The sequence below is a fragment of the Akebia trifoliata genome, chromosome 10 (genome assembly GCF_017979445.1).
Source record: "Akebia trifoliata isolate Shusen 1 chromosome 10, ASM1797944v1, whole genome shotgun sequence".
Classification (NCBI taxonomy): domain Eukaryota; kingdom Viridiplantae; phylum Streptophyta; class Magnoliopsida; order Ranunculales; family Lardizabalaceae; genus Akebia; species Akebia trifoliata.
Genome location: NC_141384.1, coordinates 6,039,601 through 6,066,112, shown reverse-complemented (window position 1 = coordinate 6,066,112; position 26,512 = coordinate 6,039,601). Strand labels below are relative to the sequence as shown.

Here is a 26,512-nt window from a genome sequence, read left to right as displayed (position 1 = left end):
CGTATCATGCCATTACAAGAATAACCATGTCCCACAAATTCATTGTTCTTGGACAAGGTAAGTCGATCTGATTCATATACAAGCTTGAAACCTGATTTATTAAGCAAGTCTCCTGACACGAGATTCTTAGAGAGTTCTGAAACATGGAAAACATTGAAAAGAAGTACAGTTTTCCCAGAAGTGAATCTAAGACCCACAGTCCCAACTCCGAGAATGTTGGAAAGTGAACCGTTTGCCATTTTCACTTTTGTACCTTCACCACAAGGTTCATATCTTGTGTAGAGAATTTTATCATTACAGAAGTGATCTGTTGCTCCAGTGTCAACCCACCAACCACTTTTGTTTGACACAACATGTGCAAGTGAACGAGTATGGGAAACTGTTGCAATCATTGGTTCCTCTACCACCACTGTATTTGTTTCTTTCTTGAATTCCTTCTTTCGATGTCGGCATTCTCGTGCATAATGACCAGACTTATTACAATAAAAACACTTGCTGTTTTTCTTCTTATTTTTATCAGAATTCTTCTTAAAGGAGGAAGTTTTCTTAGGTTTTAACCTAAAATCAAATTTCTTGGGCTTATCACCCTCAATCAAGTTAACTTTGGTTTTCTCTATTTCTTCATCTTTATGTTCTCTATTACGAACATCTTCTTCTATACGAAGGTGACGTTGTAGAGATTCCAAAGTATACTTCTTCTCCTCATGTTTCATCTTCTTCTTGTAACTTTTCCAGGATTGAGGAAGCTTTGATATGATAGCTCCCACTTGAAAATCTTCTAGAAGATCGATACCGGCAATCTTAAGATCCCCAACGATTAATTGAAGTTCATGTACTTGGGACAGAACTGGTTTATCGTTGGACATCTTAAACTCAAAATAATTACTAATAAGAAATTTTTGATTACTTGCCTCTTTTATTTTGTATTTGTTCTCCAAGGCTTTCCAGAGATCTTTGGCTGAGTTGATCGTACGATAGATATCGTAAATCGAATTGGAGAGAGCATTAAGAATGTAGTTTTTGCACAGAAAATCATCCGCCTTTTGTTTCTTACGCCTTTCTTTCAATTCCGTACTGTCTTCTGGAGTAGCCTCAGGAATGAGTTCTAGATCATCATCTAGAACGTAGGCTATGTTTAGTGTAGTTAGAAAGAACAACACTTTCTGTTGCCATCTAGTAAAGTGTTGTCCATCAAATCGGTCAAGACGAAACATGTCTTCATTCATCATTTGGAGAGAATGAAATGTCGAAGCCTCCATCGAATAAGAGGATATTTGTCTAAAACTGTTGGAAATTCTGACGAAGGAGGAAGAAAATTAACTTCTAGGCTCGAAAAGATTCGATCTCTTTTAGACAAATATTCTCCCCTACTGGTTGAACCAAAGTACACAAGGGATCGACGAACAAATGCCTTCAGGATACAAAGAAGCCTTACACTCAATACACTAAATCAGATTATGTACGATCTGATTTAGCCTAGAACACTCGGAAAATTAACAAACTGATGATGCCTATATCTTAAGCTTAGAGAGAGGAGAATACAGAAATTTTCGGTGAAGAAATCTGAATCCTGGTTGGCTTTTTATAGCCATTTCTGTGTCTGTTGACCATGAGTCATGATATAATGTCTCTTGGTCTAATAGCCGTTAGATTGTGCCTTATCTGAGATCTAACGATCTAAATTGCACCCTATCGAAAGAATGTGTCTCATGTCCTTTAATTAATACTTTTTAATTGAATCTGTTTGATCTAGTGGCTCTGATCGCGTCCAATCAGTTGTCATTTGATCTAACGGATCCGATCGTTACTGATCAGGTACTATATCAATCCATCACATCTGATCATCCTGATCAGGTACTACCTTAATCCAATGCATCGGATCGTTCTCGATTCGATATTATTTCGATCCATCGTATCCGATCGGTTCCCGATCGGATACTAACTTGATCGTGCGGTGCTGATCGCACCCGATCCATCACACGTGATGGATCAACCACCACCGTTGGATGGTTTCGTATCCCGAAAACTTTAAGGCTCCCCAGCTCCTCGCGACGATGCGTACGTGCGAAGTGCCAAGTGCGCCTCAAAGCGCCCAATCGCCTCTTTCGCACGTCGCACGTCGCACGTGCGCGAGTGGTGCTTCGCACCACCTCGAAGCACTGGATCAAAGCCTAAAGGTGTGACACAAATACAACTAACTATGTTGGCTATTACTTATAAGGTACACCACTTTCTAACTTGTGAGCGATGTGGGATTAAACCTTATATACACAAAAAACCTCAAAATCTAACTTAAGAAAAACAAACCAAAAAACTATAAAAATTCTTATTTTATTTTGAAAATATACAACAATGCACACGTGACTAGAGGGAGTAAATCTCACACATGCAAGCTATAAACCAACTTTACATAACTCAAGTTTCATCCCACAAAGAATGGCCAAATTTTAAAGCAAATACAGAAGACAAATTTTTTTTAAGAGTAAAAGACCACCTCATGCTTTTTTATTTACTGATAAAAGTTATTGTTAATTTCAACAGTGACCACTTGAATCAGTCATGTTTCGATGAACTTCTATGAATCAAAAGGTGTGTCTGGCAGCATAGTTTATGTGTCTGTAATGGGCGGGGATTTGGCCCAATATCGACACCAGATTATCAATATAATTTATTTTATACAAATAGTCACAAAAATCACATCTAGAAAGGTGGTTATGTGAAGAACTATTTTCCCAGGTCAAGTGCAGAGAGTGTTATTTTATCACCATCGGCAAAACACCAGCGAAGAACTGAAGAAAATGAACCCAGCAAACCAATATTTATAGCTGATCTTGCTACCTTGAATCCCTTCTCCGGTTACTTGAGCCTGAAAGATGGAAAGGTGTTAATCCACCACTTATTGAGTCACCCACACAAGAAAGGAATACAAGTCCTGTGGAACTTAAGGGTACTCACTATTAGATGGCCGACGCCTGCGAGGACGAGGAAGACACCTCCTAAAGAACTCACTAAGAGGTTTTTGAGGGACTGGTATGAGTTTCCCTAGAAAAGCAATAGGCCAACTAAAGAAAACACAGGAGATTAAACAGTTTAGCCACAAAAAAGAATGAGGAAGATTCGACATGAAATACAGAAGTAACTTTTATACACAAATTATTAGTAACAAAACCAACCTCATGATAGCAATGACAAAAGAAGCAAGCCATAGTTTCCAATTTAGTTTCACCGTCTTGCCAAGTTTCCCTGAAAATTCAATGATAATGGATCTGCAGAAAGAAAGGTACAGACTTGTAACTTCATGCAAGAAAATACCTTATGAAATAATAATGATAATCAACTTAAATCTCTCCGTACCTGAACTACGAGTGTGGCTACCACTATGCCAATAAAGAGGCGGTTTTTTGTGACTCCACGAAAGACATTAATATGATCGGGATTTCGAGCATTGAACTTGTTGAATATCTGCAAATTTAGTAGGTTAATATTATTTTTTTTTTTCTCATTTCGTATTTTTAATCAAATAGTTGGTTGGCATTTTTGTGCTTTTAGTTGAGAAAGAATCGATAACAGATATGAAATGATACAGCCCTGTGCAGTCTTGACCAAGAAAAGTATGGCAGGTTATTGACTCTTATGTGCCATCATTTTTAGGGTATCATTCATTAAAATACTAATCAATTCTGGATATTGTGACTCCTACCTCATGTGGGACAACCTAGGTTTTATCAATTCTAGGTATGAGCATAGGGAGAGGGGGGCAAATGCTAATTAGTTGAAGAAGAAGAACTATGAATTCTCCAGTGATTGGTGTGGTGTGCATCCAACATTTGCTCCCTAATCTCTTCTCCATCTCCTCTATTCTTCACAAATCTGTTTTACACCTTTCTAGAATCTTAAATCAGCAACTTTCTGATATTAGTTGAATCTAAGTGTGTCACTAAGTACCCGATGTACCCAAACCGATTAGTTGGTTTTGGGTCTACTGATACGTACCCAATCATTTTCTGGTCTGGTTCTAAGTAGCTATCTTAAGGATCCGATAAAAATTGGGCCTCCTTTGGGTACCCGACTAGTAAATTTATAACATTATGAAAAATTAGTGTTCTAATTAAATATAAAGAAAATGTAAGGTCTTTAATTTTTACCTTTTCTCTACATGAACTTCCATTCATTTTCCATATTTTTATAGAACTTCAACAACAATAAATGATTCATACTATAATTTTCTACAATTTTATTCCCAAAAGTTTGAATTGCTTAAGACTTTATTGTTGATCTTAACTTTCAATTGTGGAATTACAAGTTACATGGTTACATTTATAAATAATTGTCCGTATTATTGATACTACAAATTGTTTCTCATTAAAAGAAAAAAACATTATCTACCTTAGTGGGTACCCGATGAATATGGGGTATTTATAGGCTCGGTTCTGGGTTCAACCAGTAAGAACCGGAACCAAGATTTTATTTAGGTTTTGGTTCTGGGTACAACATGTGGAACCGACCCATTGACAAACTTAGTTGAATCTGCCCATAACCTTAAAACTCAGTGTAGTCCTAACATTTGATAGCTGTGGCAAAAACTTACTTGGCATAGGACGAATGTGTTGAATATGAAGGTATTCTCAACTTTGTTAGCATAGTCAGGTCTTTCATTCTTTAAATGCAGAATACTAGTACCACGTAAGATGAAGACAAGGAGGACGGTAACTTGATAAAGGGCCTGCAGTCCCCCAACAATTGCTAATTGATCACCATTTGACAATAACATAAATGCAGATAGGGTTTTAGCTAGCTTTACTCCGAAGTTGTAATCGAGTATAATTCTTGGACAATTAACAAATACTGACCTGCACAAGTAGGTTCCTCCACATGATATTTGTAATGAGTGATTCCCTGATGAAGACAAGAGGGCATCAACTAGTATTATATAGCTATTTATCAGGTAATTTAATAAATCTTGAACGTACCTATGTTTTATGTAGGAATAAATAAGTTGATGTTAGGGGGGGGGGGGGGTTTGTTATTCGTAATTATTATTAATAAAATATAAAAGGTAGAGAGAAAAGTCGATTAACCTTAATCTCATCATTTTTCTCTCAATTTTTTCCTGTTATTTTTTTCCACTTCTAAACTACAACTTGTTATCAGCCCTAAAACAACCAGGGATCTTTAAAATTTCCCTTTTTTTTCTGCACATTAGGGCTGAGGTCAGCAGGTTGCAGACACGAAGGGCATGGTTTGAGTCATTTTGATTTATAGTGATTTTTCCTGGATTTTTTTTTTTTTTTGATAAATATAACTTGTATTAATTAAAAGAAGATAAGGAGGCTGAGGTAGCCCCCAAACAACAAGAAAGGAGAAACAACAAAGCGAAGAAAAAAGAAAGCAAAAAAACACAAAACCAACGGGGGGCTAAGCGCCACACATGATTTCCCAATTAAAAACAAAATCTTCGAAGCTAACTCCCTCGAAATCTTTCTTCAACTTGGTCCAAAGAAAGAGTAATCCCAAAATCTCTAAGATCACTGAATGAGACGAGCTCTCCTTGCCTTGGAAAACTCTATTGTTGCGCTCTCTCCAAAGGCCCCAAGTAATAGCAAACAGAAGGATAGCCCAAAGAAGTCTCTTCCTAGAGAAAAATATATTGAATCTCCACCCCTCCAGAAGCTCAAAGAAAGATAGAGGAAAAACCCAATCCATCTGGAACCGAGATAAGAAAAACATCCATATAACTCTGGAAAACGAACAATGAATTAGAATGTGATTGACTGACTCCCCATCCCTAGAACAAAGAAAGCAAAAGTTTGGAGTAATCCACCCTCGATAGATCAGATTATCCACCGTGAGAATTCTACCCAAAGAAGCAAGCCAAATAAAAAAAGACACCTTAGAAGGAACAAGATTGGACCAAACGACAGATGGAGCAAACGAAGTATCCCCCCTCGGTAACAAGCAATAGTAGTAGGACTTAACAGAGAACTTCTTATCCTTTGCCTTGATCCACTCCCTTCTATCCTACTCGTTTTCTCTGACTTGGATAGAGTTAAGGAGATTTAGAAGAGATGTAACCTCCGTCAATTCCCAATCATTGAAGTTCCTCCTAAATCCCAGATCCCAAGAATCCGTGCTCCCGTCCCGAGTCAGGCATTGCCTTATGGAGTTATTTTTTTTCAAAGAGCAAGCGTACAAGGAAGGAAATTGAGTAGACAGAGATGAATTTCCGCACCATAAATCTTCCCAGAATCTAACCTGGATTTTTGAAGTCTCATTGATGTATTTTATGTCGATCTTCAAGAAAAATCCGAAAATACTCATTTTTCCCAAAACGATGTGTGCGCTTGTGTAAGGGATTTTTGGGTGGCTTTCTTGGTTAGAACTATTTAGTATGAAATTTCTCTAACCAACGAATCTATGCTTGATTCATTTGGAAGAGGATTGGAGGCGCATCAAGTATTTCTCTCTTGTATATCTGCCGACTGTCACCCAACCCTAGTTTCCAACTTCTCTTCACCGATCTATTGTTCTTTTCTCAAATCAGATTGTTTTCACTTTGTTGAGGTCACTATGTCAAATGATAGTGGTTTTGGCATTAGTGGCTCTCATTTCGGTGTACTCGGAACTATTTAAGCTATAGGGAGTTATGGCAATAACCATGGGGCTCAGATTATGACTATAAAATTAGATGGTACTAACTTCCTAGAGTGGTCTTAATATGTTAAGATGTATATCGGAAGACGAGGCAAGTTATGGTACCCAACATGTCGTATCAAAAAGCCCAATGAGACGGATATTATGAATGAAAGGCGGAAATAGGAGAATTTGACTATGATGCCTTGGCTCTGGAATTCAATGCAAGCTCAATTGAGAAGGAACTATTTATTTTTGGAGACTGCTCATCAAATTTGGAAGAAAGTAACAAGGATTTATTCTTAGAAACGGAATATTGCTCAAATTTATCAATTTCAACAAGAGGTTACTACTCTTCGTCAAGTGGAGAAAAGCTTAGCTACTTACTATTCTACTCTCCAAGCTCTTTGTGAGGAATTGGATCATTATCAAGTGTTTAAAGGGAAACCTGATGATGCTGAAGAATTCCGAAAACTGACGAATCAGAATCGTGTGTTTCAATTTCTTGCTGGGTTGAGCCCAACATATGAGTTTATCTGTGTTCAGATCTTAGAGTGAGATGCAATCCCACCCATTGAGGATGTGTATTCTCTTACACAAAGCAAGGAGAGTAGCAGTGTTACGCAACCTTCTAGTGATTTCTCTCCTACTGCCTATATATCTTTTTCATCTAATAAAGGAGGATCCAGAAGGAATGGAAAATGGGGTAATGATAACGATAAGTTACATTGTGATAACGATAAGTTACATTGTGATAATTGTGGGAGATCTAGGCACACTCGGGAGTGTTGGGATCTATTTGGCAAATGAGCCAAGTTCACTACAGGAAAACAAACTCCTCAACAACTTCGCTCCAATGCACATGTAGCCAGTTAAGAGCATTCACAATCTCTTAACTCTTCACAATAGTCAGTTTCTACTTCACAAGTAATTCCCACACACACTAGTTTTGCTTCTTCATCTGAGCTATCCAATGACTGAGAGGAAATAGAGCGTCTCAGCAAACTTCTTACAAAGTTTGAGGGGTCAACTGGTTCTTCCTTTTTTGCCCAATTAGGTATATGTTCCTCTGCATACTCTATTAGTTTCATATCTTCACGCCTCTCCTGGATTATTGACTCACGAGCGCTAATCATATGACTGGTACTCCTTCATTGTTTTCTTCCTATCAGTTGTCATCTGGTAGGGAAAATGTTAGAATTGTAGATGGTTCTTTGTCTACTATTTCTAGAAAGGAGGATGTCAAGATTCCTGACTGTGTATCCTTAATTAATTTGCTATCAGTAGGATGTCTTACCAAGTCATTAAATTATTCTATGACATTCTTACTTGATCATTGCCTTTTTCAAGATTTGGGTTCGGGGAGGACGATTAGTAGTGGTCGAGCAACATATGGCCTCTATGTCTTGTACTCTTCTTCATCACCTTCTACAACTCTTCAATTTGCTAATCTACATCGATGTAGTAGTTTAATTCAATTATGGGATGTTCATCTAGGCCATTTGTCTTTTTCATATTTGAAAGTTTTATTTCTTGAGTTGTTCAAGTCCGTGTTTGTCTCGAGTCTTCAATGTAAACTATGCCAACTTGCCAAACCTTGTAGAACTTCTTTCTATCCAAGTAATAAAAGATCTGATTATTCTTTTCAATATTGTGCATACTGATATGTAGGGATCCTTACCTATTGTGCCTTACAGAGGTTTCCGATACCTAACGTCCTTTGTTGATCAGTATAGTAGATATACCTGGACATATCTAATTCATACTAGAGATGAGGTGCCTATAAGAATAAAAATGTTCCACAAGATGGTCCCTATAAGAATATTTCGAAAGTGGATTAGAACAATATTTGGCAGAATATGGAATTGTTCATTAGAGTTCGTGTATATACACTTCTCAACAAAATGTAGTAGTTGAGTGGAAGAATTGTCATCTTCTAGAAGTGGTGCGTAGCTTGCGATTATCTATGTATGTTCCCAAACGATTTTGGGCTAATGTATTACTCACAGCCACATATTTGATTAATTGGATGTTATCATGAATCCTCCAATTCGGTCCCCGTTGTAGTTGTTGGCTCTTGGTCATTCTCCATTTCGATTGCCTCTTTGTGTTTTTGGGTATCTTTGTTTCAACCATTTCTTGGTTCAAATCGAACAAAATTGGACGCAAAAGCCATTCGAGGTGTTTTCTTGGGATACTCCTCAACACAAAAAGGGTTCCAATGTCTTGAACCTTCCACTTGAAAAAGGTATGTCATGTCCGATGTTACTTATTTTGAGTCTACTATTTTCAATCCGCCCTCCTCTCTTTAGGGGGAGCATAATATGGAAGAGAATCAATCTACTTCAATGTCTTTGTCGTCTTCAATTCCAGTTTCAATTCCAATTTCAGTTGTGTCTTCTCCCTCTTCTTTGGTTCCATCAAGAAAGGCAATTGATAAAGTAAAGAGCTTAATGTTTACTCTCGACGATAGAAGTCCAACAAAAGGCTATTGCTAATCACACTAACTAGTTGGAATCCAAGGAACCAGGTACTTGTGTTGTTTCTATTCCTAATGTTTCTGATGCCCATGATCTTAATGTTCCTATTGCCTTACGCAAAGGAAGACGTACTAGCACATCATGTCCTATTTCTAATCATTTATCACATTCTTCAATATCTCCTACCTATCGTGCATTTGTTTCTTCAATTTCTTCTGTTCCTATTCCTAAGTGTATTGCAGAGGCCCTGAAGATACTAGAATGGAAAGCAACAATTCAAGAGGAAATGAATAATCTAGAAAAAAAATAACACTTGGGAAATGGTGGCTTTGCCTAGAGGAAATAAATTAGTAGGATGTAAATGGGTATTTACAATAAAACACAGAGCTAATGGCACAATTGAAAGCTACAATGAGAGATTAGTGGCAAAGAAATATACTCAAACCCAGGGTATCGACTACACTGAGACATTTGCTCTTGTTGCCAAGTTGAATACAAATAGAGTTTTGTTATCGTTGGTAGCAAATCTATCCTAGCCTCTTCATCAATTAGTCTCCCAAAGTGTGGTTTAACCATTTCAACAAAGCAATTAAGGTAGTGGGATATTCTCAATGCCATGCTGATCACATTCTCTTTGTAAAAAGAGACAGAGGTAATCACTGTTTTTATTGTTGATGTTGATGACATTGTTGTGACAGGAAATTGCCCCCCCAAGAAAAACAATAATTGAAGAAGTTTCTAACTTCAAAATTTGATATTAAGGACTTGGGAGATCTCAAGTACTTCCTAGGTATTGAGGTTGCTCGATCAAAGAAGGGAATATTTATTTCTCAGCGTAAGTATGTGTTGGATCTATTACCAGACACATGGAAATTGAGACCCAAGCTAATAGACACTCCTATTGATCTTAATCTTAAACTCGATGGTAGTGAAGAAGAATTATTGTCAGAAGTTGGCAAGTTTTAGAGACTTGTAGGGCATCTCTTATATTTGCACTTAACTCGACCTAATATTACTTATGTTGTGTGTGTCATAAGCCAGTATATGCCTTTTCCTAGAATCCCTCATCATGAAATTACAGATCGGGTCTTGCGGTACCTGAAGACAACACCTAGGAAATGAATTCTATTTACTAATCATGGTCATCTTAAGATAAAAGCCTTTACTGATGCAGATTGGGCTAGGGCTAAGGATGATCGTAAATCCACAACTGGTTATTGCACGTTTGTAGGGGGCTACCTTGTTGCATGGGGGAGTAAAAAAAACTATTGTTGCTCTATCTAGTGCATAAGCATATAGTATCGAGCAATGGTTCGAGGTGCAACAGATATTCTCTGGTTATGTATCTTATTGGGTGAACTTGGTGTCATAGTAGAAAAGCCTATGAGGTTGTATTGAACACTCCCTCTCAAGTTGGTGCGTGGACGTCGGCAATGCCCAACTTGGACAAGACACCTTCAAAGACAGCTTTGCTGACACCTTTAGTAAGAATATCAGCAAGTTGCTGAGATGTAGGAACAAAGGGGGTACAAATCTGTCTCGAAACAATCTTCTCTCTAATGAAATGTCAATCAACTTCAATATGCTTCGTTCTGTCATGCTGAACCGGATTTGCCACTATGTTAATAGCTGACTTATTGTCACAATATAGTAAAAAGGGGGATGTCACCAGAATACACAAATCAGCTACTAAGATCTTGAGCCACAACAACTCACACACTCCAAGTGCCATAGCTCGGTATTCTGACTTAGTACTAGAGCGAGAAACCACATCTTGCTTCCTACTGCGCCAAGTGACCAAGTTACCACCAACCTTAGTACAATACCCAGAAGTAGACCGTTTATCAGTTACTGAGCCAGCATAATCTGTATTTGTCCATGCCTCAATGCGAAGATGACTATGATTACTGAACATGATACCTTGACCAGGACATCCCTTAAGGTATCTAAGAATACGATAGACAGCAGTAAGATGAGATGTTCAAGGCGAGTGCATAAACTGACTTACAACACTAACAGCATAGGCAATATCAGGACGAGTCATAGACAAGTAGATCAATTTTCCCACAAGACGCTGATATTGACCAATATCCTCCAAACACTTCCCCTCAGAATCAGCCAACCTGTGATTCTGCTCAATAGGAGTATCAGCAGGACGAGAACCAAGCTGACCAGAGTCACTGAGTAAATCAAGAACATACTTACGCTGAGAAATAAATATACCGAATTGAGACCTCGCAACCTCAATACCCAGAAAATAGCGAAGATGCCCAAGATCTTTAATATCAAATTGACGTCCTAAGTAAGTTTTGACCTCGGCAATGCCAGCATCATCATCTCCAGTAAGAACAATATCGTCTACATAAATAATCAGAGCGACAATTTTGCTCTGGGAGTGCTCAAACCATGTACGAGGAGACTGCTTCAATCTATAAAGAGAACGACGAAGACGATAGACATAGGTAGGAGAAGCAGATGTGAGAAACCCAGGAGGTTGGACCATATAGACTTCTTCCTAAAGATCACCATTGAGAAATGCATTCATGACATCTAACTGAAAAAAAGGCCACCCTCTAATAGTCTTGGCAACGGGGGCAAATGTCTCGGCAACGGGGGCAAATGTCTCTTGATAATCAATCTCATAAGTCTGAGCATAACCCTTGACCACCAACCGGGCCTTATAACGAGCAATAGAGCCATCTAGATTGTGTTTTAGAGTGAAAACCTAGTGATATCCCACAACCTTCCTACCAGGTGGAAGAAGTACAAGTTCCCAAGTCTGAGTCTTTTTAAGAGCATTCAACTCATCAATCATAGCTGCTCGCCACTCAGGATGGGTAATAGCATCTACAACAGTAGTAGGAGGAAAAACAACGGAAACAGACGCAAGAAAACTCCGATAGGAGGATGAGAGGGCAAAATCAGATATATAATTAGAAATGGGATAAATACAAGTACGCTTACCCTTACGAGTGGCAATAGGGCGATCATCACAGGAGACAGGAGGCGGAGTTGGAGGCGAGGAGGCGAGCTGGTCTGGCATATGAGGGATGGCAGTATTGCGAGGATACCGAGAGTAAACCTGTAGAGGAGGAGGGGATGAACTGACAGGGGATGGAGAAGGAGGAACAGGCATAGGAAGAGGAAGAAAAATAGGAGAGGGATCATTAGGTGAATTTAGAGGAAACCACTCAGATTGAATGCCAACGGACCCATTGTAGTAAGGGATATGCTTAAAAAAGGAAACATCTCAAGAAATTAAACGTCGTTGAGAAAGAGGGTGGTAATAACAGTATCCTTTCTGAGTAGAGGAATAACTCAAAAAGATACATGTGACGGCCTTAGGATCAAGTTTTGTACGAGTTTGGTCAAGAATTTGAACAAAGCAGACACACCCAAATACACGCAAAAGAAGTGGAAACAAGGGATGATCTAGGTAAAGCTGAAAGAGAGGCGTGGCAAACTGAAGAACCCGAGAGGGGGTCCGATTAATAAGGTAAACCGCAGTAAGAACTGTATCAGCCCAATAAGATTGAGGCACGTTCATGCCAATGGAGATGGCACGGGCTAACTCTAGAATATGACGATTTTTTCTTTCTGATTGACCATTCTGCTGATGAGTCTTAACATTGGACATTTGATGCTCAATGCCAGACTATAAACAAAGTTTCAAGACTTCACTGTAGGTGTACTCAGTACCATGATCAGTACAGAAGCTCTTGACGGTACGACCAAACTGGGTACGAACCTTAAAAATCCCAAAAACTTTTCTTGTGTTTCATAAGATAGACCCAAGTGGTACGAATGTGGTCATCGATGAACAAGACAAAATAACGAAAGTCAAGAGTTGATGTGATAGGGGAATGACCCCACACATCAGAATGGATTAGGTTAAACATAACAGGTGCAGTAGTATTCATACTAATAGGATAAGAAGAACGCACATGTTTAGCTAATTGGCAAGTTTCACAAGGAAAATTAAGCAAATTGCTATTATTAAATAAAGCAGGGAACATGTATTTCAAATATCCAAAAGAAATATGGCCTAAGCGTAAGTGCCAACGCATTACAAGAGCCTTATTAGATTGACTATTACTACTAATCTAGGAAGCAGAATGGGTGCTAAGTAAACAAGGTACGTCCAAGAGATACAAGCCATTCACTTCATGTCCAGTGCCAATCGTCCTCTTCGACTCCAGATCCTAAAAGACACAATGAGAGGGATAAAAAATTACACTGCAATTCAAATTTTTTGTAATACTACTAACAGATAAAATATTAGTAGTGAGTTGAGGAACATGCAGTGTGTTAGTTAAGGATAAAGAAGATGTAACAGGAAAATGATCTTGACCAGCTATAGAAGACAAAGAACCATCAGCCAAGCGAACCTTGCGATAACCAGAACAAACACTATAGGTTTTGAAAAAAGAGGACGTACCGGTCATGTTATCAGAGGCACCAAAATCAATGATCCATGGTGAGGAAGTGGTGGATACAGTGCATGCAGATGCAAAAGTACCTGAGTGAGCGAAAGTAGAGACCGGCTGAGATGAAGTTTCCATCTGATTGAAGAATTTTCTGAACTTGTCAAGCTCAACCTGAAATAGAGATACCGAATCCGATGAGGATGTAATAGTTGAAGAAGGTGCTGAATCAATAGTCAGCTAAGAGACTAGATGAGCTGAAGATCGTTGAGACTGTTGACGTTGCTGATTAGGACGACCATGATATGCATAACAACGAGCCTTCACGTGACCCAACTTCTCACAATGATCAAACTTATGTCGCTGACGGGTAGGTAGAGGTCCACTAGGAGGCTGTGGAAAAGGTAGGCGAGCAAACATAGCAGAGTGATCTCCCGAAAAATGAGGTAGGACAGCTGTGCGACGACTTTCATCAGCCAAGACATAAGAATACGTAGTCTGTAGAGACGGAAAGGGATCCATACCCAATAAGTGAACCCTCGCATACTCAAACTCCTCTCATAGACCGGCTAAAAATTGAAAAACTTGATTCTTATCCAGAATCGACGCATATAATGTCTCATCAAGCGGATCCTTCCAGGCGTCGGATGAGGAATAGAAGGTCAACTCTTCCCACTGAGCACGTAGTTGTGATATATAGGTAGTAACTGAAGAATCACCTTGTGAAAGACGGGAAATCTCACGCTTTAAGTTAAAGATCCAGACGTTGTTTTGACGTTGCGAGTAAATGCTCTTTGCAGAGTCCCATATCTGTTTTGCGGTCGAGGAGAACATAAAACCAGCCGCAATGTGTGGTTGAATAGATGTAACCAGCTAAGACCGGACCATATAATCATTAACAAACCAGTGGGAGTAAGAAGTGTCGGTCTGTGCAGGTTGTTTGTCTACTCCCGTGAGGTAACCGATCTTTCCTTTTCCACCAATGAACATTTCAACTGATTGTGCCCAAAGAAGATAATTAGGACCATTTAATTTCATGGTGATAATCTGAATTCCTGGAAAGTCAGTTGATTGAGAAGAAAGACCACTCAAGCCATTACTATTATCGGTGATCGAGGAAAAGGATGTCTCAGAAGCCATTAAAATAAATAAATAAATAATCTATGTACTTTGGTTTGAAGAGAGTTCAAAGAGGACGAGGGCATGACTATCAACAACACCCTTGCTGTGAGTACAGGCTCCAAACAGATTAAAGAAGCACCCTGTGCTGATCGCAGGCCTTAGACGAGCCTCTAAACAGATCCAAACAGCACCCTTGCTGTGAGTACAGGCTTCAAACAAATTCAAACAGCAACTTTGCTGTGAGTACAGACTGCAAAACAACCTCTGTGTTGATCGCAAGTTGTAGACGAGTCTCCAAACAGCATTTCTGCTGTTTTCGTTGGGTCCAAACAGCCCTCTGCTGTTGTCGTTGGGTTCAAACAGCACCTCTGCTGTTGTCATTGAGCCCAAACAACACCTTTGTTGTTGTCATTGAGTCCAAAACAGCCCTTTGCTGTTGTTGTTGGGTTCAAACAACACCTCTGCTGTTGTCGTTCAGCCCAAACAGCACCTTTGCTGTTGTTGTTGAGTCCAAAACAGCCCTCTGCTGTTGTCGTTGAGCCCAAACAGCACCTTTATTGAGTCCAAAACAGCACCTTTTTATTCTATTCTTTTGAAACCCCAAATACATCCATAAATAATAGTCAGCTTTCTCAAAAGGCATATTTTATTAAAAGACAAGATAGAAAGAGCTAGAAGGTATCATGCTCTAACCTACACAAAAAAAAAAAAGATAGAGCACATTCTTTATCAAGAAGCACTATTTTTTCATTAGGGCTCATAAGTGTGACGTCGTTAAGCAATGTATTCAACATTTCCATTATAACCCTAATTTGGTCCACCACCTTACTTTTATCCGAAAGTAATAAATTTACGTAAATTAAATTCTTACTTTAAATAGCTGTTCGGAAAGCAACAACTATAAATGTGACTGTAATGGACATAAAAATATAAACAAGTACATTACCATAATAAGACGAACAACACAAATATGCCTAGCAACTTTCCTCTAATAAATGCCTTCTAATGTCATATTCCTATTAAAAGACATGAGAACAATAAAAATTGTTGCAAAAGCAAAGATATCGACCAAATGACTATATAGCATAAAAGAACATTTCATTCCAGATTCAATTATGCAAAGAACAGGATGCTTCCATTTGTCAAAACAAGTCAATAGTGAACTTAGCACGAGAATTTTAAGAGGGTGAAGTACCACTATGTTGCTCCTCACCAGCCATTTTGAAAATCAAAGCTGCCTAATACGACAAGAGATGATGGATTAGAAAAAAAATGAGATGGCCTAAACTACATAAAAGTAACATCAGATTATATAAACAACATTACTCTTATGTCCTCGGCATGTGCTCTGATCTTCTTTCTAATTTCCTCTTGTTCTAGTTGCCTTTTCAGGTCTAAAGTGTATCGAAACCGACGAGAAGCATTTAACACAAGAGCCTCTTGCTAAAAGAAACAAAACAGCTGAGTAAAGTCAAATATTTGTTTCAACTAAAGAGAAAAATATTGGTCTCATGAGAACCTTAAAACTAAAGCATCTCCCAATAACAAAGATTCCAATATAGTATCATCCAATACATGAAAACATAAAACATATATGAATACATAGATTTGGAGGGGAATGAGAAGAAGACTAAAAAGGATATTCTTCAATCCGAAGAGAAAAGATTTAAAGAACCAAGCAATCAAAGTAGATACAGTGAAATGGTGGAAAAGAACTCGTACAGCCAACCAAAAAAATATTGGAATAAATCTATGATGATAAGAAATGACCTTTCATAAACGTTTTTACATTCTTATAGTAAGGAATATATTATAAACTACCGAGAGTTAAGATGAAATATGTTTTTTTTTTTTTTTTTTTTTGATAGATAATGTTTTTTATTTCTTGTGATATAAAATACACATACTATAATACAAAGTTTTAAAATACATAAATTAAGTTTCTACTACAAGAAAATAACATATGGACCATTTCGCTACCTTCTTGGAGTGAGCATTCTCGGCCAAACAACATGCGATTTTGAACAATTTATGCCTTGTGGATATGATAGAGTTGACAAAGGAGTTACATTGGAGGTCAAGTTTTTTTATAGGAAGAAGTGAAAGGAATTAAATGGAGTAACAGGAATTGTTCAACCAACCCCAAACTTTTTGGTATAAGGCACACACCTAAAGAGTAGAGCAACGAGTTGTCACCTAAAGAGTAGAGCAACGAGTTGTCATGATCCCTCTTTCCGTTACTGCCTCAATCTCCTCACGGTGAACTACCTACCAACTATCTATAAAGCTCAAGTCAGTGATAGAACAAGCACTAGTTCTAGCTCACTTCACGTACTTCTATCATATCTACTTCATTAATTGGACTTCTTAGAATTTCACCTTAGTAAAACGTTTCCAAGATTGTCATTTTAACTCTTGAGATAATATTTCAATTTAACCTAATAATAGTTTGCAATTTACAAGATTTGATTTAATACATTTTAGTTGTAATTCGTCTTCTGTATGCATAATAGACGAGATCTTTCAAAGACTACCTCGACCAAGAGCTAAAAATAATTTATTGAATGAATTTTTTATCTATTGAATTGTTGAATGAATTTTTCAAACTCCTTATATATAGATAACTTCATCATAATAACTTAGAAACCTTCCAAAATACTAAAAAGTAACTTTCCTAGTCTATCTATAAAATAATAGCAACTTTCTAATCCTATTATATATGATGGCATGATAGTCATCACAAATCCCAAGGAATAAATGTAGTTAAATAATGATGTAAATACTTAAATTCTTATAGAAATGTTTTTGAGGAAATCTGATACTACTACTAGATTTGGTATGATCGAAAAACATAGGATTGATTGTAAGTATGCTCAAATCTGAATTTATATGAAAAAATATCTCAAGATAGCGTGTGGAATGGCCAAGAGCGGACCTTTTTGGATAGATAATCCAAGTATAGGATGGTATGATAGGCTATGATCGATCATAGAATCAAACATGTTCCTTATCTTTTAGACTGTCATGTTATCATCGTTGCATATTGATGTCGATAGATTTATTTGATATTTATATTGTTAATTTTGGTTAGTTGATATCTTGACCATGACTAATATGAATTACTTTGCTTAGTATAATTATAATCTCTTATTATTCATTGAAAACTTACATGATTCACAATTGTTTAGATGGTTACTCCAACATGTCATGACGATATTGTAGAAATGTAAGTTTTTCTATTGGGTAACTCCCAGTACTCAACCCCTCCCCCCGCCCCCAAGCCCAATCACCAGTTTTAGATGTCCTAAATCAGAGATTCATGAGGAGCTTGTCTCGGCAATGCCAATAGAAAGAGATATTTGTGGTGATGTCGATCCAGAATTTTGTTAAGTATGAGAGAGAGTTGTTTGTATGATGAGAGGTTTGGTATCATCTTTTGGATATAGTTGTATATATTTGTACTATAGCTATCATTACTCTTTTTTTGAACATGTCAATCATGAAGAGTAGATGATACTTAACTTGGGTTTTTGGATATATATATATATATATATATATATATATATATATATATATATATATATAGTGTTCAGTTGCTTCCACTATATATAGATATAGTATTCACTTTTATATATAGTGTTCAGTTGCTTCCACTATTGTTACGATAGAATTGAATAGTTGTCAGGTTAGTTATATGTATCAACTTTTTATATGAGATTTTAATATCTCACACTCGGAATCTATCACGAAGTCATAGGGATCAGTGATAAGATTTGGGGCGTGACATTATAACTCAATTTGAACATTTCTAAGCATTATATAATTATAGTCTAAAAATTAAAAATAAATTTAGACAAAAATATAAACTAAACAAGAAATAGTATTCCTGAAGTAACAATAAAATAAAAATCCTACTACTACTAGAAAATAGAAATCCTACTAGAACTAGAAAATAGAAACAAATCCTACTAAAATTAGAAACTAGAAACAAATCGTATAAGAATTAGAAACTAGAAACAAATCCTATAAGAATTAGGAAACTAATTAAGACTATCTAACTAGAATTATAGATGTCCTACATCACACTAGACCAAGTCGGTTTCCAGAGGAAATCCTAGATTATGTCTTCAAAAACCCTAAATGCATCACCAGATTCATCTTTGTCTCTCTTGATAAGCTTTCTAGAGTCATTAACGCCAGTTATCCACCCTAACTAGTTATGTCTCCTAAAAACTTATTTTCCAGTTTTTTTACGAATTATGTTTTAGACGATTGTATCACATGGAGAAATCTGATTCCAGATTTATGAAATTTCATTTTTTTAATTTTATTTTTGGTTAGTGGTAATCAAGGGAATTTCATGGTGTTGTTTATTATATTTTAATGAATTGTATAATTTATTTTTTTACTATCTAGTTATTGCTATTTACTTACTTTATCCATTTTATATTGGTTTAGTGTGATTTAGTCCATTCACTACCATTACTGCACCACCATTCGAAAATTTCTATATTCAAAAGTCAGCTCTGAATACCAAAATATTACCAGATCTACCTAAAAGTTATAAATTGTCCCCCTTTCTCGACTTTGTTTTTTAATTGGAAAGGAAGGCCAACAACAATTGAAAAATGGGTTTTAAGAAACAGGGGTATTAAACATACCACAAGATCTTATGCTACAGAAATTTCAACTGTTTGCTGGTATTTCATTGATCATTTCAAGGTCTCTCCTTTTGGATTGTGGCACACACTAGTAGATTTGGAATACTATTTGTTTTTATTTTGTTGTTTATGATTTTGTTTGTTATTCTAGTATTGCAGGTACCTCACAGTCATGGAATTGAAGTGTTTAGATTGTAATTTTTATTCGACATGCAAATTCTAGCACTATAGTTCTTGTGGTCTATGTGGATGATATAATTATTACTGGTAGTGACATGCATGGGATTGCAACAGTTAAAACTCATTTGAGTCAACATTTTCACATCAAGGACCTTGGTACTCTTCGCTACTTCTTAGGCATTGAGGTAGCTCGTTCTCCTGTCGGCATCAGCCTTTCTCAAAGAAAATATGTCCTCAACTTACTTGAGGAGACAGGTATGTTGGGTGTCAAACCAGTTGATACCCATGTGGATCCAACAACCAAATTGGATGGGGAACAGGGGGAGTTATACAATGATCCTAGTCAATACTGTCATTTGGTTGGAAAATTGATTTATTTTACTATTACTCGTCCAGATATCACCTTCACAATTGGTGCAGCTAGTCAATTTATGCATTCTCCTCGCCAAGCACATTGGGATGTTGTCTAGCGTATCTTGCGGTACTTGAAGAATGCATCAGGCAAAGGTTTACTCTATCGACCTTCTTCTGATTTGTGCATTATTGGGTATTTTGATGTCAATTGGGTTGATAACAAGTTTGATCGTTGTTCTAACTCTGGCTATTGTACCTTTGTGGGCGACAATCTTGTTACTTAGCGAAGCAAAAAAGCAAACTGTAGTAGCCCGCTCCACTGCCAAAGCTGAATATAGGGCTATGGCACATACCACTTGTGAAATGATGTGGGTGAAATCCATTCTACACGAGATGGGAGTTTTACAATCTACTCTTTTGTATATGTATTGCAACAATCAAGCGGCTATATTCATAACTAGTAATCATGTCTTTCATGAGCAGACGAAGCACATTGAAGTTGACTACCATTTTATTCGAGATTTGATGTTAAGCAAGCAGATCATCACGCCATATGTCAAGTCTACAAATCAGATTGGCGACATCCTCACCAAACCTCTACCTTGAGATTCCTTTTCTTCTATGTGTTCCAAGATGGGCATGTATGACCTATATGCTCCAGCTTTAGGGGGAGTATTAAAGAAGAAATCGTATTGAGCTTCTTGGGCACAGCCCACACTTAAGTTTCTTGCTCCTTAAGTGTTTCTTTATTTGCTTATTTTCTATATTTGCCTACTTTCTTTATTTGCTTGGATTTCCTAGTTGTTAGTTTCCTTTAGTAACATGGTGAACATCTATGAATATAATAGAGGAGATCAACCTAGACATACAGCTAGTTGACTCTCTCTCTTCTTTCTCTTTCTAGTCTTACAAAAAGGAATACGCCCACTATGTTGGATACCTACATGGGACGTGTACCCAAAAAAAAAATTAATAGGGGTAAGTTCCTCTATTATTATAAGGGTGTCACTGCAACTGTGAGAATGCTCCATTATTATTAGTCCTAACCATGACCAAACGACACCTAGGGATCACAACTTAGCAACTTATTTTCATCAGTCCGCTCAAGTAAAATATAATAATAATAATAATAACTTTAACACTAGTAAACATTTAGTCTATTTTTTCCCTAAAATTAAGAATTTCTTTCAAGAAATGCCATACCTTATTCTCCATATATTCAACATATGGTATACCCTTATTTCCTTTTAATGTGTATTGACCAAACAATCAGTAAAACCCTAACAAAACAATTAACAATGAAGCAATACATTGTGCATTACCCTTATAATAATCCAACACTATTATAACTGATCATCCAAAATAGCACACGAATACATATAGAATTCCGATAACAATAAACAAATGGCCAGTTTACACCACCGAAGTGTGTCACATTGTCAACAATGATCACCAAAAATCAATCTAAAACACAATCAAATGCAAATAAGATCAAGTTCTCATTACAATCAATGTCGAATTATGCAAAAAATAAAAAAACTACCAGCATCGACGAAGCATTAAAAACTTACTCTCCATCGTTTGAGCCGATCAATCGAAGCATTCTTAGGTGAGGTAATATAGAACGGATCCAAACCCAATTCATCATCTTCTTCTTCGTGATGCCTACTATATCCAGCCTCCAAATCATTTTGAGGCCGACAAAATGGAGGAGAATTGTTCATTGGCTGTTCACAGGAGAGATGACCAACAATTAAATCTATAGAAATCCAACTTCACCTACACGAATAGAACGGAGTTTGAAGTATTTTGGATCCAAATATGGTTTTACCGACAATGTTGTTGGCATTTTGGTTCCTATACACGAAAAAGGGGGGAAATAGTAAAATTAGGGTTTGTGTTTAGAAATAATAATTTTAGAGAAGATCAAACTTTTTTATCTGTTTGCCTCACCTTGAGGATTTGTTTGTAGCTTTTGATGGTATTTATGAGTAGTTTAGACAGGAACGATCGATCTTTTTTCTCATCAACTGCGCCGCATAACCCCCTTCTTCATCCCCTAATAATACAAACAAGGACAACTATGATAAAAGACAAACCCAATCCCATCTCCCTAAAAATGAGCTCAAGACAAACAACATAACAATGCAAAAGGGCTTAGATCTATAGCTCAGTTGATTTGACACATTGCAAAGCAACTTTGAGATTGTGGGTTCAAGTTCACCTTACCCATCCAAAAAAAAAAAAAAAACATTACAATGCAAAAAAGAAATATGATATAAATCTTTAAATAAAAAATAATTATATTTTTAGAAGTAATAATGCATGTGAATGGGCCTCACAACCTCAAATTAATGAACCAACTACCTTAAACACCAATTCCATAATCATACATCTCTTTCTAACTACACTTCATATCATCATATTGCTTTGTGAACCTCAATATTTACTAATTTACATAAATATACATCACTCATGGTTACTGTGTTGAGTTTTGAGAATAGAAAACTCAAAGTTGCTCACCTATAGCTTTTTCACCTTCATTTTCTCCCACAGCGGAATTTCTATTACAATGTGGCAAATTTTCCTCCCAAGCCAATAACTCAAACCTTGTTAAGCCTTTTCATTGATATTCTCTGATAATTTAATCTTGTTTGACATTAAATCATTTTCTGCATGGATTGCTTCTAGTGTATCCAGTTACCTTAGTCTTACAATTGTGGCATTTTTCAGGGCTCATCCGCAACCTATGTTGCATGGATAACAAAAAAAACTCACCAATGGAGTGTTGTGATAAAACAGTCACCAATTTGTATCAACTCATTTAAATTCACCCAATCTTGGCAGCCACCAACAGAGTAATACAAGTGAAAACCTGCATTGTAATGCTTTTGACCATTTTATAATACTTCATAAATAGTAGAGCAACTAGATTGACAAGTGATAACATAATAGTAAATATGCATGGCATTCATCCATTCAGACAACATCATAAACTATGGTTCCACATGCAAACCTGCGACAAAACCTTTGGAGCCCAATTGCTTGGACAACATCGGTGTAAATATTGTAGATGCAGTAGAGCCCTACAAGAAATTTTACCCTCAACCCAGGATAAAGCACAAATTTTTATCAAATCACACAAAGACCTATAAAAAGATAGTGAAATGTACCTGCAAATAGGGATGAAGATTACCGACAACAAAATTGTAAGAAGAAAAAAAAATTGACAAAAAATCAGGGGTTTTCATTAATAAGAAGAAGACAGGTCGTATGTTCCCAAACCATCTATTTCCACCAAAATCTCAGAGAAGAAGAAGAATATTTACAAATAGCACAACGTTCGGTAGACAAAATTGTAGATTAAGTTCTACACAAAGTTTTGTCTTATATGGCTAAAAGTTTCGGAATTGGGTGATTTTTTGTGAGGATGGTGAGGAGATCATCCTCACAAAAAAAATCAGCCCATTCCGAAACATCTAGCCCCATGATAAGTGATATACAAACTAACAGTGAAAGGTGACGGTCCACGATTCTTCAACTTTTATATTTGGGTTAGAAATTTCAAAATGGGTAGTTGGTGAGGATAATCTCCTTACCATAGAGATCATCCTCACAAAAATCAGGTTATTCTGAAACTTTTAGTCCATATAGAACAAAACATTTTGTCTAGAACTTTGTCTGCAATTTTGTAAACCACTTTTGATGGGGTTAGAAGTTTCAAATTGGGCTGATCTTTTGTGAGGATGATCACCTCACCATAGAGATCATACTCACAAAACATCAGCCCAAACTAGTTTTAACCCATATAAGACAAATTTTGGCTCTCAGTGTTGGTTGAACGCGACTCATATATATATGGGTGGCGTTCGGCTGACAATCTTAAGATGACAAAACGCTGCCAAAACGTTTGTCCTGTGTGGCTTAGAAATTTCGGATTGCGATGGTTTTTTATGAGGATGATCTCTATGGTGAGGAGATCATCCTCACCAAAAATCAGCCAAATCTGAAACTTCTAACCCCATCAAAATTATTTAAGAACTGTGAATCATCGATTTTTTACTGAAAATTTGTAAACCTCTTTTGATGGACTTAGAAGTTTCAGATTCAGCTGATTTTTGGTGAGGATGGTCTACTCATCATAGAGATCATCCTCACAAAAAATCAGCCCGATCCAAAACTTCTAAGCCACATAGGACAAAAAAATTGTCAGCATTTTGTCATCCTAAGATTGTCAGCCGAACGCCCCCTCCCCCCAACCCCAATATATATAGGGTTGGGTTCAAGAGCCAAAATCGTAGTAAAAGTGATTTGTCCTATATGGACTAAAAGTTTTGGAATGAGGTGTTTTTTTGTGAGGGTGATCTCTATGGTGAGGAAATCATCCTCACAAAAAAAATCAGCTCATTCAGAAACTTCTAACACCAATTATAAGTTGAAGAATCGTGGACCGTCAATTTTACCATTAATTTGAAACCACTTTTGATGTGGTTAAAAGTTTCGGAATGGCCTGATTTTTTGTGAGGATGATCTCTTCACCATAGAGATCATTCTCACAAACAATCAGCCCATTCCGAAATTTTAGCCCATATAGGACAAAACTTTGGCTAGGCTTTGACTTTGGCTCCCATTTTGGCAAACGAACGTTGTTGTCCATATATATTGGTTTGCAAAAAATGGACGGTCCTGAACTTGTAAACATAGGATTAGAAGCTTTAGTCTGAATTTTGGTGAGGATGATCTCCTCACCATAGCGATGATCCTCATCAAAAGTGGTTTACAAAAAATGGACGGTTCACGATTCTTCAACTTGTAAAGATGGGGGCTAGAAGCTTCGGAATGGGCTGACTTTGAGTCCAACCCCTTTAGGACATAACACAGAACAAATAGTAGGGTGCCGAACATTTCCCATATATATATATATATATATATATGGGTCACGTTATTACGACCCCCTTTGCGACCCCCTTTTCGACACACCTTTTTGTCTTATATGGGCAAAAATGTTTGGAATGGGCTGATTTTTTGTGAGGATGATCTCTATGGTGAGGGGATCATCCTGGCAAAAAATCATCCCATTCCAAAACTTCTAACCCCATCAAAATTGATTTACAAAAATTGGACGGTCTATAATTTTTCAACAAAAATCGGACGGTCTAGAAGTTTTGGAATGGGCTGATTTTTTGCCAGGATGATCCCCTCACCATAGAGATCATCCTCACAAAAAATCAGCCCATTCCAAACATTTTTTCCCATATAAGACAAAAAGGTGTGTCGCAAAGGGGGTCGCAAAGGGGGTCGTAATAACGCTGTTCTATATATATATATATATATATATATATATATAGAGAGAGAGAGAGAGAGAGAGAGAGAGAACTTACCCCTACAAACACACCCTCTTCTGGTAAAAGAGAAGAGAAATCTCTGTTCAACCCCTAAAATTTAGATCAAAAATCAGAGGAGAAGAAGTGGAAGAGGAGGAGAAGAGAGAGACAGAGAGTGAGAGAGATTAACTCGCCTGGTAGAGTCGTAGAGGAGAAAACCACGATGGTTGGGTCTCATTTTGTCGAGCTTTTTCCCGCAAAATATATATATATTCATATTCCGCGCTTTTGCTGCTATTTACAGTGGAAAGGCCTTAGGTTGGCGGAAGGATGCAATTTTGAAAAAAAAAAATATTTGTTTATTTAATCATGAATAAAACTTTTTCATTTGAAATACCAATAATGCCCTTGAACAGTTATTGTTCGGAGCTTCTAATCTCAAACGAGGTTTCACGAATAAAGTTAAACTAGCGGCTGAGATGGAAAGTAAGATTTTTTTTTTTTTCCCCTCTCTCTATCGAAACAGTCGAGAAGATGATCTCCTCACCCAGAACTTTTTTTTTTCTTTAAATAAATAAATAAAAGCAGGAATTTGAGACTAATATTTTAAACATGAACAAAAAGAACGCGAAGAAGATCTTACTTTAATAAAGAAGTTGCCAATATTAGTGGTCAGATTGGTTTGATTCACAAACAAATTTAGAATCTACGGCCAGCAGGGAGAGAGAGATCTCTACGAAACAAGTTCATGAATATAATATTTAAACTTCAAATTGTTAAGAAGAAGAAAGCATAAATTTGGAGATCTACGGAACAAGTAAAGAACCTAACGAACAAGTAAAAAAGTGTTGGAAGAAGTGATCTTTACGTTTGTAGACACCTCGTGTGTGCCACGTGTCATGGGGGTGTGTGTGTGTGTTATATATATAAGTGAGTCAGGAATCAGAACGGGAGTGATTGTTTACTCAGAACTCAATACGCAAATGAAATAAGCATTGAGTGAAAAATTCTCTCACGTGACCGTAAGTCCTTTGCCTAGAAATTTTAATTTTTTTAGATTTCAAATCTTAAATAGGATCTTTGGGCCATATGGATTACAACTTTGGCAATCTAACAACAAAGAATTCTAGATTTTGAGAAAAATTTCATATTTAAAAAAAAAAAGAATTTTTTGAACTTGATTCAAGATGTTGAAAATGGTTGATTGCCGAATACCCAAATTTAAAATTAAAATTCAATGGTGAAAAATAATTTTTTTTTTTAAATTCATAGAATTCCATTCTCTACAATCTCGTACATCCGATCATGTCTTTAAATGCCACAAGGTTGCCAGATTA

At 36.9% G+C, this 26,512-nt stretch overlaps 1 protein-coding gene across 10 annotated transcripts; it reads right to left on the bottom strand.

Moving 5' to 3' along the window:
• Positions 1 to 2,128: 2,128 nt before the first annotated feature.
• Positions 2,129 to 25,970, bottom strand: LOC147392965 (calcium-transporting ATPase 9, plasma membrane-type-like). Of its 10 annotated transcripts, none has more exons than XM_086456010.1 (13): positions 25,819 to 25,970; positions 25,233 to 25,466; positions 22,868 to 23,024; positions 21,805 to 21,910; positions 21,683 to 21,708; positions 21,423 to 21,578; positions 15,983 to 16,099; positions 15,852 to 15,894; positions 4,851 to 4,896; positions 3,355 to 3,462; positions 3,174 to 3,266; positions 2,956 to 3,062; positions 2,130 to 2,866 (listed from the first exon to the last, which is right to left on the bottom strand). In XM_086456010.1, exons 5-10 carry the CDS (start codon positions 21,698 to 21,700, stop codon positions 3,378 to 3,380), a joined length of 465 nt encoding a protein of 154 aa, XP_086312136.1. In that variant the 5' UTR covers positions 21,701 to 21,708; positions 21,805 to 21,910; positions 22,868 to 23,024; positions 25,233 to 25,466; positions 25,819 to 25,970; the 3' UTR covers positions 2,130 to 2,866; positions 2,956 to 3,062; positions 3,174 to 3,266; positions 3,355 to 3,377. The 10 variants fall into 10 exon arrangements, with proteins under 10 accessions (XP_086312137.1, XP_086312136.1, XP_086312134.1 ...); XM_086456013.1 differs by adding an exon at positions 4,589 to 4,743 and having other exon boundaries at positions 2,132 to 2,866; positions 3,174 to 3,243; positions 21,805 to 23,024; XM_086456012.1 differs by adding an exon at positions 4,589 to 4,743 and having other exon boundaries at positions 2,133 to 2,866; positions 21,805 to 23,024.
• Between the last annotated feature and the right edge of the window lie 542 nt (positions 25,971 to 26,512).

Bases quoted from the DNA above. Each gene is read 5' to 3' on its own strand.
- LOC147392965 (XM_086456011.1), bottom strand. The intron at 16,100-21,422 runs GTAAGTTTTTAA...TGTTTCTTTTAG, and splicing joins ATCGGCTCAAACGATGGAGA to CAAGAGGCTCTTGTGTTAAA. The intron at 15,895-15,982 runs GTAATGTTGTTT...TTGTCGTATTAG, and splicing joins CACATGCCGAGGACATAAGA to GCAGCTTTGATTTTCAAAAT.